This window comes from Amborella trichopoda, chromosome 2, assembly GCF_054954075.1.
Source record: "Amborella trichopoda isolate Santa Cruz 75 chromosome 2, AtrichopodaSantaCruz75HAP2 v2.0, whole genome shotgun sequence".
In the NCBI taxonomy this organism is placed as follows: Eukaryota; Viridiplantae; Streptophyta; class Magnoliopsida; order Amborellales; family Amborellaceae; genus Amborella; species Amborella trichopoda.
Genome location: NC_142337.1, coordinates 13,283,390 through 13,299,207, shown reverse-complemented (window position 1 = coordinate 13,299,207; position 15,818 = coordinate 13,283,390). Strand labels below are relative to the sequence as shown.

Sequence of the window (15,818 nt, the reverse complement as noted above, 5' to 3'; positions counted from 1 at the left end):
TCTATACATCTAAATAACTTGGACCTGCAAATAATATTAAAAATTATTATGTAAAAAATGGCTTATTTGCCCCTGAAACTTTGGGGAGTCTTTTTGCTCATTTTCTATATAAATTGTTTTTGGATATTTTTGTTAAAATTAACAAATTAAGTGCACCTACCATCCAAATTTCATCTCGATTTGATTTTAGAAAAAAAAAAAAAAAAAAGATTTCAAGTTTTATGCACATTTTAAAAATTACAAAACAATCCAAAAAAGAAAATCCTGCATTACCGATTACCCATTTTTAAAGTAATTTACTCTTCTATGTGGAGTGGCAAAAGTAGGAATGCTAGAGAGCAAGGAAGTCCACCTCTCATTTGATAACTGGAAGTTCCGGCTCAAGATCCTAAAAGTTCCAATTTCATGTAAAACTTCCTTCGATAATAACGTGATGTGCTATAAGAAACTGGCTATAGGAAGTTATGAGTTCTCAAAAAATGAGAACCTGCAGCAACTTCCACTCCCTTTGGAAGATTGATTACCGTAGTAAGCTTGATTATCGTAGTTTTTAGGAAGTTCAGTCTCTCACTTTCTCTTTTGCTTCCTTTTATCTTTTCTCCCTCTGACTCCATTCTTTCTCTGAATGCATCTAAGCTTGATATTTAGGATGGGCCTATGTCCAATTACAGTTTACGAGAAAACAATCTTGAAAGACCTATTCTCGCAAACCGTTGGCTGAACCGGCATGGTTCCATATAATATTGAATGAAACCGTTTAGAAATCATAAGAAAAACAAAATAAGTGTTTTGAAATTTTTTTTTTTTTGTTAAAGAAAAAAAATAAAGAAAGAATAAATAAAAATAAATAAAAAAAAAAACAAAATAAAGAAAATTATCTACTTAAACAGTATAGACTGCATACTATCTTTAAAGATGTGCAATATATTAACACTATCTTAAAAAATGTGTCAAATCCATGCCATCTAGATAAAAACGATAGCATATAATATCATAGCATTATTTCTACAAATTATATTACAGCCTTATATGCCTCATTGAGGGTATGTCCCTTAATAAATCAGAATGACGGATTAGGATTTGTGTAACTGACCTTAATTAGTTGGAAAAAATGCTTTGATGATTGTAACCTTATATAAAAAGGTGCAATTGGCATACGGATGCATCCGTAGTGTAGAGGTAATGTGCACCTTCAAATTTTATCATGATATATAATTTTGATGTAAAATGTTCTTAGGATTATCTCAAAATCTATTTTTTATATCTAATTATAAAATTTTAAATTTAAAAAATGATTAAAATCAAGTAGATCTATAAACATATGAAAATCTTGAAAATGGACGGTGTAGATAATATGTTGTAAAATATACTATTTCTGATACTTAAAATCTTTTTATTTTTCATGTTCATATATCTCGATGACAAGATGATCAATCAAAGCATTTTTCAAAATTAAAACTACATTTTCCGATGGATTTTTGATGTGCATCCGTAGTTCTACACTATCAGATTGCAACCTTATATAAACTTTTTCCAATATACAAACCGCAACCTAGATAGGGACCGCAACCTATGTGAAATATCTTGGGGGATGCAAGTGTAGTTGTGCGTCCTCGAACATATTAACCGCTTTACTATTAATAGTAGCATGGGCATAGGCAGTCGGGGCCTATAGGACCCGACTACCGAAAGGTCAGTACTCGGTACGTCACCCCATGACAGAAATGGGGGGCGGCGGACACCGATGCCGTCCGGCTTGTGGCGGACAAAACGTTTAGAGTTCGACTGATAAAGTGCATTTTGTACAAGTCAACTAAGTTTGTTTTCCCATTTGCTCATCTGCTTCACTGATCACCTCTTTTAAATAAGCAGCGGGAGCCCTGTGATTCTCTCACTCTCTCTCTACCTGCCATCTCTTCAAGATCCCTCTTTTTCTCATTACAAGTGACGCCTCTGCAGGAGAGAGAGTAGAAGAATGAATATACATAGCCCCAACAAGAGGTATCACCCAAAAATGGCTAAGAAAATCTACCTCAAACCTACTTTAGTTACCGTCTTAACCCTCGTCGCTCTCTACGCAGGTTTCACCGTCTTTCTCTCTCATCCTCCACCCTCCGTTTCAACCCTTTCTGATCCTTCTTCTTCTCGCTCTCTGTCTATCCTCAATTCGGGAGATCCCAAAAAAACTACGGTTAGGGTTTACATGTACGATCTCCCCAAACGCTTCACGTATGGCGTAATTGAGAGCTATCTTCGCGCTCGCGGAACCCCAAATGCGCCATTTCGATATCCAGGAACGCAACACAGTGCAGAGTGGTGGCTTTTTGCTGACCTTTTGAGAGAAGTTCGGTTGAATTCTCCCGTAGTTAGAGTTTTGGATCCCAAAGAAGCTGATCTCTTCTATGTACCATTCTTCTCTTCTTTGAGCCTTGTTGTGAATCCAATTAGGGCATCGAATTTTGGCAATGGGCACGTTTACAGTGATGAGGAGATGCAACAGGAGTTGATTGATTGGTTAGAAAACCAGGAATATTGGGAGAGGAATAAAGGGAGAGACCATGTTTTTGTTTGCCAAGATCCAAATGCACTTTACAGGGTTCTGGATAGGATCAAGAATGCGGTTCTCTTGGTTTCCGATTTTGGGAGGCTGAGAGCTGATCAGGCGTCGTTTGTGAAGGATGTGGTGTTACCTTATTCACATAGGATCAATTCCTTTAATGGGGATGTTGGTGTGGAAGGGAGGAAATCGCTATTGTTCTTTATGGGGAATAGATATCGCAAAGAGGTGGACATCTCTCTCTCTCTGTCTGCGTGTGTGGTATTGCTATTATTTTTGTTGGGATTTTCTTTCATTTCATTTGGAGAAGTGGGCTGTAGTCTTATTCTTGGTCTGAATGTGCTTTGCATTTTTTCTTTTTTGGGTTAAATTGATATGATATTCTGTTATGGATTTTATTTACCAGTAGTCAATAAGGGAATGAATTATGGGAATGGATTTTTGTTGTGGAGTTTGAATTGTTTATTAGTTGTCCAGTAGTCAATAAGGGAATAAAATATGGGAATGACTTTCAATGGGTTTTTGTTGTGGAGTTTGAATTGTTTATTAGTTATCTAGTAGGCTGGTGAGTATTTTGAGCTTAGGTACCACAACCATGAAATAATTATTCTTGTTCTATTTTAGAGAATTGAGTTGATCCAATGAATGGATATCCAAAAAGTGGGGTAGATTAGCTGGGCAGTATTAGAATATTTTTTATGTGGAAATTCCTTTTCCTATTATGAGTAATTGCTGAAGTCTTATTCTTAATCTGCATCATTCATTAATTCAGCGTACTCTTTCTTATTTCTTGATAAATTAAGAACGAGTATCCTGTTATTGAAAAAAAAATATAAGTGTTTGCATTAAAAAATAAATAAAAAAAGAAAAGAAAAAGAAAGATAGCAATCACAGTAGGTGGAAATCTACTGCATGATGTGTTTCACTCTTTTTTTTTTGCTTGCTGAGAATTATTGGTTTTGCTAGCCAGAAGTTTTAAAGAATAGCTTGTGTTGGCATTTAGTTATTACTGTTCATGATAGCACAAGACTGTGCTATATTACTGCGAAAAAATTGTGATATTGATGTCAAACTTTCATGTTATAGCATAGTTTTAATGAAGTTATGTCACCATAGATACATGCTTGATTTGGAACAATTTTAGTTTTGTACTTTCCTTATATCCCTTTGTGAAGTCCCAACAACAAACTATTTATTGGTAGTTTCATTTGAATATCTATTGTTCAATAGAGCTGTTCTGAAAGATGTACTTGATGTTATCTCTGCCAGAGCTTGATTGAAATTACTCTTTTCTCTGGGAAATGATCCCAAATGAACAGGTATCAAAGCTACATATAAGTTCATTTTAAACCCCACTTGAATCTTTGGTAGCATTGGTTTATACATTCCTGTTTGGTATCGAATCTAGGGATAATTTTTTTGCTTTCTTTTTTCGAGAACCGCCTAAGGTTCCAAATAAAAAAATGAAAATGAATGTTTAATTATCTTAATTGAAATAATGAACATCTTGGGAGGTTCATTATTTGAATTAGTACACTTGTTCCTCAAAAGGATCTCTTAGTTGTTGAGAGGTTGACCAAAGATGGTATATAAGACATACCCAATAAAGCTTACAAGTGAACCAGATATGGAATTTAGGTGCCCATGCTTTGTTGTTGGCGCATGTATTCCATTGTACCTCTCTGTATTCCAAGAAGAATGGTTCCATGATGTCCCTAATCCAGGTGCTTTGTTTTAAATTTTTCAATAGGTTATATGGTTTATATGGGCACCTGAATTGGTGTGTAATATTTTACATGTTAGGAATAGGAAAACACAAAATACGTGCAGTATTTTTGTGGAAAGCTAATAGCATCAGAACCTTCTTTTTTAGAAGTTTTGGATACTTATAGTTCCCTTTTTAAGCTAATGATGGCTATGTAAACCAAAGATAGAAATATTCGATTTTTTCTTTTCTGTATGGCACATGGAGCATCTGCTATCATGAATTGGGAAATATTGGATGTTACTCTTCCCCATGCATAGGTAATATTGATCAACGGGCTCATGTATAACCAAAAAGTTTGCTACGTAAGTTCAATCTATCACTAGATTTAAAAAAAAAAGAAAAAAAGAAAAAGAAAAAAAAAGTTTAGTATTATCATTGTTGGTCTGAGGACACTTTTTTATTTAGCACACAAGCAAAGGCTATATTATTTTGTCATATGTTCTTATTAGTTTACAGTAACCGTTAATAATTTGATACTGTTGGGCTTTTCTGGAAAAGAGCTCTTTACTACATCTCATATGAATAATCTGGAATAATCGCTCAATGCTGTATATGTTTCATAGCTTCTATTTAGTTAAAATAATTTGCCTACTTTTCAACCCTGGAAATCATATTAATTCACACCAGAGTGATCTCACAATATTGATCATATAGTTCTTGACTTCTTAATGGGAAAGAGTTTTCTTTCGTCCTGACTTCTTATTTTCTTCTCTGGCACCCATACTGTTATGTCACAATCAAAGCATTCCTTTAATGAGTTCGGATTTTTTGTTGCAGAACCATTCAAAATTAAGATCAATGGCGAGGCTTATATTGGCGAGTAACATGTTTTAAGGGATGTGACAATTAAAATTGTGAATTTCACATCTAGGATGCACTTTGCTTTTAAGGCCTGAGATATGGAAGTTCAGATGATCATGTTTAGATGAAATCATCAAAATTATTATATAGCTCCGGCCTTTAGTGAATTTCAGGTGAATGAGTCATTGCGTGGGATTCTAGTAGAGTAGATCTTTCAGATTCTAAAAGAGAAACAGGATTATGTCTGTTTCTGCAAACTATTTTCTGCATTTTAGAAGGGACATATACCATAGACTTAGAAATTGAACTGAATTTTGTATTCTGTGAAGTTGACTCTTCTGAGCCTGCCTAAAGAAGCAGCACTCCTTCTAGTCCCCCAATATGGCCTCTACATGGAAGATAGTTTTTTTAAGTGCTTGATTCTAACAACAACTATGTATTTCCAGAAACTGCAACTTCTGACATGATCGGTGTTTCTATGTTGAAAGGATATTTGCCTACTGCTATTGGCCTATTGTTGTATTTCTCACACTGAAGGTTACCTTAATGTTACTGTCTGATTGCCTGGTAGGGTTTCCATAATTCAAACGAGTTTTTTTTCATCTGTCAGAAAGTTACATTGAGTTTTGGTTTCCATTCTTGCACAACTGAATTTATGGTTCATGATTAAACTTTAGCTGTTGCTAGGTTTCTTAGAGATTATCTACCCAAGAAAAAAGGTTGCTTAGTGATTTATTCTTCCAGTGAATTCGGGTGTGGCTCTATATTTTGTGGGTCTGTGACAACAAGATCTTGTGAATGACTGTGCTTATAATACAGGGGGGAAAGATTCGTGATACTCTCTTCCAAATACTGGAGGAAGAGGAAGATGTCATTATAAAACATGGGACACAATCGAGGGAAAGTCGAAGAATGGCAACACAAGGCATGCACACTTCCAAGTTTTGTCTGCATCCAGCTGGTGATACCCCTTCAGCATGTCGCCTGTTTGATGCAATTGTTAGCTTGTGTGTGCCAGTCATCGTCAGTGACTTTATTGAGTTGCCTTTTGAAGATGCCATAGACTACACAAAAATAGCAATATTTGTTGATTCTGCCTCTGCTATTCAGCCAGGATACTTGACTTCAATGCTTGGGGGAATAAGCGAAGAGGCGATTGTACAATATCAGAGAGAGCTTAAAATGGTATTTCTAGCTACTTTTCACATAATTCCTTTTCCTTCCTGTTATATTGGTACTGTGTTGGTAGAGACATAGAGTTTCTTGCGTGATTGATATTGTTATGTTTGATTAGTATTGCATTACCAGCTAGTAACATGATCAGAAAAATGTTTGCATGGGTGTTTGAGCTTTTTGATACTTCAAAACCTCTGAAACGTCAACCATTGAGGGGTGGAGGGAGGGAGGGAGGATGATCAGAAAAATGTTTGCATGGTTGTTTGAGCTTTTTGATACTTCAAAACCTCTGAAATGGAGGGAGGGAGGGTCTCATTCCAACAGGAGAAACGAAGAGCAGGGTGTGGGATTAAAAAAGAGAGATGAAAATGAAACTCAGTCATATTATCCTAATCTTGCGAGTGTCATTCAGTTTCAAAAAAAAAAAAGGAATCTTGCAAGTGTCATTTCCAAGTGTGCGTTAAGAAATCAAATTGTTTGTTAGATTGATCATTTTGTTTGAACATTGTTATTGAAATAGATTTCTATATTAGCAAATTTGAATGTTATGTAATTTGAATTCTAATTTTTTTAGGATAAGATGTGCATATTTATTGCCAGGTTAGCTTGAATTATGGAGAAATGAATTGATTTATACCAAAAAATGTGCCACGTGGGCTCCTCGTTTATCAAATTTGGACACCAGTTAATTAGATTTAGACCTGTAACAAATTTGATCTAAGCTCTCCAGGGAAACCAAGTCTAGATATCTCAACCATTATGATCGTTCTTGAAGTATGTTTCTGATCTATCATTGTGAAGCCTGTTATGGGTTAAAAGATTTAATGAAAATTTATACAGGGTTTGCACCTTATGAAGATGTTGAACTAAGGTTTGGGTTAAAGGGGAGGTTTTGGTTGGGTTAGGGCAAGGTTTAGGGGAGGCTCTAGGGTTTCTAAAAGGGTTAAAACTCCTTGGAATTTTCTAGTACGGTCGAAGGGTGGCAAGATGGATTCTAGGTTGAATTAGTGCAAATCTTGGGTTTGAGAGTGGGCATGGATGATGGGTTTTTGGAGGTGTTGGTTGGCTTATTAGTATCCATGAATGGTTGTTTTAGAAGGGGACAAGAAGGATGATGAATTTGGCTGTGGACAATGTTTGTCTAGGCGACCCTAACAGAGCCGTAGGGGGTTTGGGTCCTCTAGGAGGTTGTGCGAAGTTTGGGTTGGATACTAAACCCCCCAACTGAACCTAAAAGTATATTAAAAAAAAAAAAAATGTAAATAGTTAATTACATGCATGAGTTTGAAACTGAACTAATAGAAGTCAAAATCTTTAGAAGATTGAAACTTGCCCAAAACTCAATACAAGATCATATGGATCATTAAATAGTTACATAAACAATATGTCATTACATGCCAATATGTGCCATAATCAATCCATGCTCCATAATCCACGTTGAACATCATATATGAAACAAAAACTTCCTACTCACAAGAGTCCAAACTCAGAACACATAAAGCAAGAAAATGAAAATATGATATATGTTCCAATCTTGAAGAAATCTCATAAATCTATTTTCTTGATTAGGCGGTACAATGGGCTGGGTGACTTGGCCCAGCCCTAAAAAACTAGGGTGTGGGCTACAAAATATGGCCCATGGGCTAGGGCCAGGGCCTCGTTAGGCCCCGCCTGGGCGAGCTATGTCAGGGCTTTTTTGGCCACTGGCCCGATCACTGCTGGGCCAGGCCAGGCCAGGCTAGGCCCAGGCCGGCCCTATGGAGACCAAGGCCAAGGCCGGCCAGGTCCATTGCCAGCCCTTTTGTTGATGTGTTTCTCTATCTTAAAAGTGAAACAGAAGAGTTTTTGGGGGTTGAATACTCCCCAAAACCCTTTTTTCCCATTTATTTATTTATTGATTTTTTTTTTCATGGGGGGGAAGGGGAGCGGGGTGTTGGAATGACTTTTTTGCCTTTGCCCGAATGCTTATGATTTTTGTTACACACTTAAGTTGTTGAGTGCATGTTTTCTAGATTAAGGTAAACGCAAGTGACGAGTCCCAATGTTTTCAATTGTTTCTTTTGTAGAAGTGACAAGCCATGAAACTGATACTATACAAGTGAAATTTCGGTTGCCTATCACGGTTCTTAGTTCTGAAATGTATGTCCGTTTACTTTTCTGAGGGAGATATAGGTGCTATGTCATATGAACTTGGTAGCCTGGTCCTATTATCCATTGCAAAACTTGAAACATATTTTGATATTGAACCATGACTGAATGGAGATGGATAGTGATGGAAGGTCCACCACTGGGTTGTGTCCTATGCCAGTTGAATCGTCTCTCATTCCATCACTTTTCCCATCATTATAATGGACAATCATGATTTCAATGAGGATATAATTTTGCATAGCCCAATGTTTTAGGGTCTAAGATCCTAGTTGGTCCTTCATATAACTTGTGTAGATGCTGATTTCTTTTGACAGTTATTATCTAGCTTTCTTTGCATCCAAAATTTGTGGTTTTCTCTTGCTCTATTGAAACGTTGTTAAATTTGCATGGTCGCTGAGCGTGTGATATTGTAATTCAGGTGAAACGGTATTTTGAGTACGAGGATGTGAATGGCACAGTAAATGAGATTTGGAGACAAGTCTCTATGAAGCTTCCACAAATCAAATTGATGATTAACCGTGAGAAGCGCCTTGTCAAGAGAAATATGACCAGTCCAGATTGCTCATGTGTTTGTTCAAATCACAGCTCTTCCGTTGGCCCTCTTTTTTGATACCCAAGTATTCTTGACAATTGTCCCTGCTCATTAACTCTCGGAGCAAATTCCTTTATTCTTTGCCCACTCAAAACCTTTGCATGATGAATGACTCACAACAATGGTGGCCCATAAGCAATTTGGAGTCTTCGCCTCAAAGAATAAGGTAAGAGTGGCTGTTGACAATGGTCCCTCCTTTGTTTAGATTTTTTTTTTTTGGCCACCAGCTTTGTGTGGTCGATTAAATCCAAATATATTTGTAATCGGTATCGATCTGTATAGAGAAAATGTATGCTTGATTGCTTGTGAATTACCTTTGTAACATGGATACATTAGTATGCTCATGCTGCATCTACAATTTTGAGAGTTCTTCATGCACGCATATATATATAATCTAAAGTTAACAACCCTTCAAATTACAAAAGTTAATGATAGAATATGGATAATCTAAAGTTCACAACCTTTCAAATTACAAAAATTAATGATAGAATGAGTTGTGAATGGTGGATTTACTAATTTTGTAATTTTTTTTTTTTAAATGTTATTTTTTGTGATATCTTTCTCATTAAGTAAGAGTATATTTATAAGGGAAAGGATCTTATCAACCCACGGGCTAACAGCTACAGTGTCAGCTAATGGCACATATTGAATTTGAGTCGATCTAACGGTCACAATCTCATTTCGAATTTGAATTTTTAGTTTTTTCTACAAATCTAAATCACTTGAAATTTGGAGTATCTATTTTTTTTAAAATAAGAGAATATAATAAAAATATAAAAAATAATTAGTAAAATATAAATTGATCAAAATACTTTTAAAATATTTTGGAGGTATTTTGGTCAATTTATGTTTTGTGAATTATTTTTTTATATTTTTATTAGACGTCTTCATGAGAAGAATGAATACCTGAAATTTCAAGCGATTTAGATTTGTAAAAAAAATAATGAAAATTCAAATACGAATTGAGATCGTGACCATCAAATCGGCTCAGATTGCATATGAGCTATTAGCCGACACTATAGTAGTCATCCGGTGGGTTGATAGAATCCATTCTTTTTTTATAAATATCACTACGAGACAATGGATAAGTTTGTCATCTTCAGAACGGGTAAAGTTGAAATTTTTACTAAAGAGCAAGCGCACTCTATAAATAAAGTTCCTGGACACTAATTTTCAAAATGTTATTGTGTTTTTGTAAAAATTTCAAAGTTGTTCTTGTTTTGTAGTTAAGTTAACTATTAAAATATTTTTTTAAAATAAAAAGTAATGATCTTTTGATAAATACACTCATCGCAATCCCTTATATCATTAACCTTTCTATTTTACCTTTCTATCATTAACCCTTGTATTTTAAAGAGTTGTTAACTCTAGTCCAACCCAATTGGAACTGTGAGATTTAGTTTTTTCTTTTTTTTTTTTGTAACTAGCTAGGTTTCACGTAGGCATGCCAATGGGACATGGACTTCGGGTTATCGGAGTGGTTCTTCCCCCTAGCAAGTTCGTCGGTCTTGTAGTAAACGTAGTCAAACCTCTTTGTTCTCAATAGGTAGGGAAGAGGGTCTACGGGTTTCTTTTAGCTTTAGGGGTGGCAATGGTCCTGGATCTGACCCTGGACGTGACTTGGGTTCATGTATGGGCCTAAAACGAGTCAAACATTATTTGGATTTGGGTTCTAGGTCTAGGTCCATGTAGACCCGATCGAACTCAATCTGAATAGTTATGCTATCTAAATAATAATTTAATATATGATATTTAAATAAATATAACTATACATTTGTAGTTATAATATGTAAATAATGTATATATATTTAAAGTATTTATGAAATGTATTTAAATATATAGATATTTTGATTTTTGGATTGGATATACGTTTGGGTCTGGGTCCAAGCATTATATTTTTAGTTCCGGGTCAGGGTCTGGGGACTATGGGCCCGTCCAGTCTGCATATGGCCGGACGTAGGCACCCCTATTTAGCTTAGTTGTAGTCATTGTTTTCTTAAGCAAAGAAGTAAACAAGTGCAGCTAAGTCACTTTTGGGGGAAGGGTTTTAAAAAATTGATTGAAGTGGATTTGGCTTCTTGGGCAAGGACTTACAGGGATGGGTCTTTGGCTCTCAAATGAGTTGCAATTTTTCGATCATTTGACCGATCTTCCCTATTTTTTTTACTCATTTTTAACAAGTTTCATGGGGGACTACTCAAGTCTCCAAAACTTGTATATCCAAGCGGGGGTTTAAAGGGGTATATATGGTTAAAGACGGATCATGTTTGTTTTGCATGAAATATTTTCACGTGAAAGAATTTCATTATGTAGTTTTCATACTAATTGGTCCGAGTGTTTCTTTTTATATCAATTGGTAGCTAACTTGTGTGAAAATATTCTACAACTAATTACATGAGGGAATTTTTTTATGTGAAAGTATTTTTTGAAAAATATTTTCACGTGAAACAAATGTGTAGAGATTCAATGTTTAGTTCAAAATCTTAAGTGGTTAGGGTTCAGAGAGTTATGTAGGGTAAGGGATTTGTTTAGGGTATCTATGGTAGTTAAAACTAATAACGGTAGGGGTCGTTTAGTTAAAATTAAAATAATTGCTAGAAATGTTTTTCAATTGAGGTTGCATATGTTTGGTTTGTACTTTTAAACACGAAATATTTACCATAAAATGATTCTTTTTCATGTGAAAAGAAGTCCCTAACTCAGGTGTGGAGAAAATTAGGTGGGGTTATTTTTCTCATGGAAAATTGTTTCATGTGGGTTGGACCGCATTTCTACATATACGATCCAAAAAGTGTAGAGCATCCATCTTAAAGATGGATGCAAGTAGGCATTCCATCTTAAAACAATGGAAATTAACGGTCCAAATGCTTTTTTACTAAAATTATTATTTTTAAATTTTTAAATTTATTTATATTTTCATATTCATGATCTCCATGTTAGAGATTACATGTCCTTAGAGATTAAGTCTTAAAATCCATCTCAAAAATATATTTATTAAGAGGCTCACATTTCTACATATGCGGGCTTGGCCGCATAGAAACTAGATCCTTTTCTCATTGCACTTGAATTAAACTATTTCAAAATTTAAGTTTTAAATAGAGAAACTATCTCGAAATTTTTAGAGAAAGAAACTATCTCAAACATCAATTTTTTAGAGAAACTATATCAAAACTTTTAGAGAGAAATTATCTTAAAATTTTTTTAAAAAGAAGTTTTTAGAGAGAGAATGCATCTTAAATTTCAAAATTTTTAGAGAGAGAAGCCATTTCAAATTTCAAAATTTTTAGAGAGAGAAACTATCTCAAATTTTAAATTTTAGATCGAGACCATCCCAAAATTTTTACAGGGAAAAATAATACTCAAAATTTTTAGAGAGAGAAAGTATCTCAAATTTTAAATTTTAGATAGAGACTGTCCCAAAATTTTTAGAGGGAAAAACCATATCAAATTGCAAATTTTAGATAGGGAAATTATCTCAAAATTTTTTGAGTAGGAAACCATCTTAAATATTTTATAGAGATAAATTATCTCAAATTTCAATTTTTTTTTTTTTGGGTGAGTTAGTGAGGAGAGGGGCCCTACACTTCGTAGGAATTGAGCCTAGGATGTAGCGTTGCAAATCGTCAAGCGCTAACCAATCAAGCCCTATCTCAAATTTCAAGTTTTTAGAGGCAGAAACTATCTCATAATTTTTAGTTTTAGATAGAGAAGCTATCTCATAATTTTTAGAGAGATAAATTATATTAAATTTTAAGTTTTAAAAGCTATATCAAATTTCAAATTTTTAGAGAGAAACTATCACAAGTTTTTAAGAAAAATTATCTCAAATTTCAAGTTTTATGGAGAAACATTAAGAAATTTAGAGGACAATATTTATGTAGAATTCTCTGCACCCCATAGAGAGGGATGAGGGTTCTATTTATAATTGTTATGTACTCATCCTTGATTGACTCAATCAAAGGTACAATTACAATAAATTTGTACAGATACGAAAGAGATTACAATATATCATTATCATTATCATTCTCTAGATATATCATTATCATCATTCTTATTACTCCCCCTTGAACTATTGCCAATGTGAACATGGACAACTTGTTTGCTACCGAACGATGTTGTGAAGTAAGAAGACCTTTTATAAAAATATCAACAAGTTGTTATGTAGTTGAAGCATAATTAGGAGTAAGCTATCAACTTTCAACCTTTTTTCGAATAAAATGATAATCCAGTTCAATATGTTTGGTTTGTGCATGAAGAATTGGATTAAAGGTAAGTTTAATTGCACTTTGGTTATCACAACATAAAATTGCATGTTAAATTCTTATTCCCAATTATGATAGAATGTGGCGGTACCAAGTGATTTCAGCAACTGTAAAAGACATTGTTCGATATTCTGCTTTTGAACTTAGGCGTGAAACAGTCTTTTGCTTTTTACTGCTCCAAGACACTAGAGATCCTGCAAATAAAATACAAAATTCAGATACCGACCTGTATTCTATTTCTCAGCTTTCTTCATAAAGGGATCCACAACGGAAACTAATCTTGCTGGGTTATCTCGCAATAAGATAGACTCATGTTAGTTCTCAAGTCCTTTGCTCTGCATCGTTTATCATTCTTTTCGTTTTACTGCTAATTGTGACATTTCTTTTGAGTTGTTTGTCAGTTAAAGCTAAATGGTGGGATCTAATGACATTGGGCATCTCACTTATGATCAAATTTGTTATGCTACAGGGTGTGAGTAAAACTAGAGTACATCCTAATAGATGCACGGATCAAGGATTAACTAGTTAATTTCTACCGTGATTTAAAAGTTGGTCTATTTCTACTACAATTTGATCCTTTTTGAAAGCTCTAATCGAGGATGGAAGCTGAGGACTGCCCCAATCAGAGGATCCAGCAAATGAGTGATTGGTAGAAGCGGAGGACACACCACTCGATAGGAGGACATTTCTAGAAGTGAATAGGCCTCATGAGAAGGAGCAAGGTGTGAACCATTAGGCAAGAGGAAGAAAAGGTGAACAAGGGAAGATTGAGGCCTTGCGGCAGTTAGAGACATAAGAATATTGATGTTTCGTCAGGTATTCGAGAGACCATAGCTGGTCGGAGATATCAGAGCAGATATATCAAAGGATATACGAAACCATTTACATAGAAGTTCGGCATAAAAGACCTTGAGTGAATGACCCAACAGCAGCAGGGTGGGGATGAGCACCGGTTAAGCACAGGTTAAGAGTAGGGTAAACTATGCCACACTCTCATGTCAAGTGATAAAGCACATAAAATTTTGCTGGTTCCTAAATCTCAGAACTTATTCCTCCACCAATTTTATTGAGTGAGTTGAATTTGAGTTATCTTTCCTTTATTTTGGTTCTAGATGATATGTTTTGACTAAAATTTTGTACATTTGATTGTTCCTATAGATGTAATTATTTTGAACTGTGAATTGACTGTCTCATATAGGAACCATACTTTCAGTATTTAAGCATTTTCAATAATTTCATCAAAATAACTAACATGTTCACTCATTCTTTTCATAAACACAAAAATAAAATTTCAAAAATATTTCACAATTTTTTTTTATTTTTTCGAGCGTGGCTTGGATTAAGCCGATTTGCCCAAATTTGGCTGGGTACATTGAATGACTAATTTGGATCTTGATTCCATGTTTTTCAATGCTGGGTCTAGGTTTTAAAAATGGGAATCAAACCCAGACGGACACAGTGATTCCCAAGGAAGATAATTGGAAGGATATAATAAAAAATAAAAAAACTTCCAAATAAAAGAAATCAAGTGATTTTAAGGCTCAATGGACCGGGCCTGCCCTGGCCCTTAGCACAACCTACCTTGAATCGGGAGGCTCTAGCCTAGCCCTATCCAAGCCAAACTTAATAGACCTGAAGACTGCTAAAAAATGAAAAATAAGACAAAAAAAGGGCCTAGACGGTCCAATCGCGACGTAACCCACGCTCGGCCTGGCTCGACCCTAGGCTGTAGTGACTTGGCCCTCAAGCTACATTTTGTGGCCCAATCCCTTTTTTCTAAAGGCCAAGCCTACATGGCCGGGCGAGGCTGCCTAGCCCTTTGCCAACCCTACTTTTGAGATCATCAGCATAAAATCTAACGCTTGTCTCGAGTGGTCTCGACAATTCTTAAAAACCCTTCCCCACCCTAAGACATCGAAGTGTTGTCCGGATCACCTATCCAAATGAGAACTGATCAATTTTAAATCTGTTTTAAGATGGTACGAGAACTTATTGCTTTCAAATAAGTTCTAGGATGGTAGAATTCATGGCCCCATCCCCCTAACCCCTAGACTTTGTTTTTGGGAGCTTGTCCAATAGTTTCTTAAGTACCCTTTAATCCTCACCTCCTATTCTTTTTTTTTTTATATTTTTTGTATTTTCTTATTTAAAATAGTTTTTATATCAGTAATTCAGATCAATCTGATCCGGATAACAAATCTAGTGATGGGACATATTTTACGGGTGAACGATCCACGTCATCCATATTTTATTTTTAAAACACTGCTACTTACGGGTAAAAATTTATTTGTGAATTGAAGGGCAATTCATTCATAGCGGGTTGGTTGCCTTTGCGTAGCGGTCGATCCAAAAGCCCCCAACAAAAAGAAACATCGCCCGCTCTCCGCCTCTCAGCGGCGATAAGATCCACCCCGCCTCCCCACCACAAATCCCCATCTCTTTTTCTCTCTACTCTTGCCACTCATGACAGAGAATCAAGCGAATCTCCTCTAAAAAAAAAAAAACCCTCTGTCT

At 35.3% G+C, this 15,818-nt stretch overlaps 1 protein-coding gene across 2 annotated transcripts; it reads left to right on the top strand.

Moving 5' to 3' along the window:
* Positions 1 to 1,802: 1,802 nt before the first annotated feature.
* On the top strand, positions 1,803 to 14,527 carry ARAD1 (Exostosin family protein). Of its 2 annotated transcripts, XR_016049210.1 has the most exons (4): positions 1,803 to 2,785; positions 5,946 to 6,311; positions 8,869 to 9,208; positions 13,774 to 14,527. XR_016049210.1 is itself a non-coding variant. In XM_006858165.4 (3 exons), the coding sequence occupies exons 1-3, from the start codon at positions 1,976 to 1,978 to the stop codon at positions 9,058 to 9,060; spliced, it is 1,368 nt and encodes a 455-aa protein (XP_006858227.2). In that variant the 5' UTR covers positions 1,803 to 1,975; the 3' UTR covers positions 9,061 to 9,400. The 2 variants fall into 2 exon arrangements, 1 of the variants encoding a protein (XP_006858227.2); XM_006858165.4 differs by lacking the exon at positions 13,774 to 14,527 and having other exon boundaries at positions 8,869 to 9,400.
* The last annotated feature ends 1,291 nt before the right edge of the window (positions 14,528 to 15,818 follow it).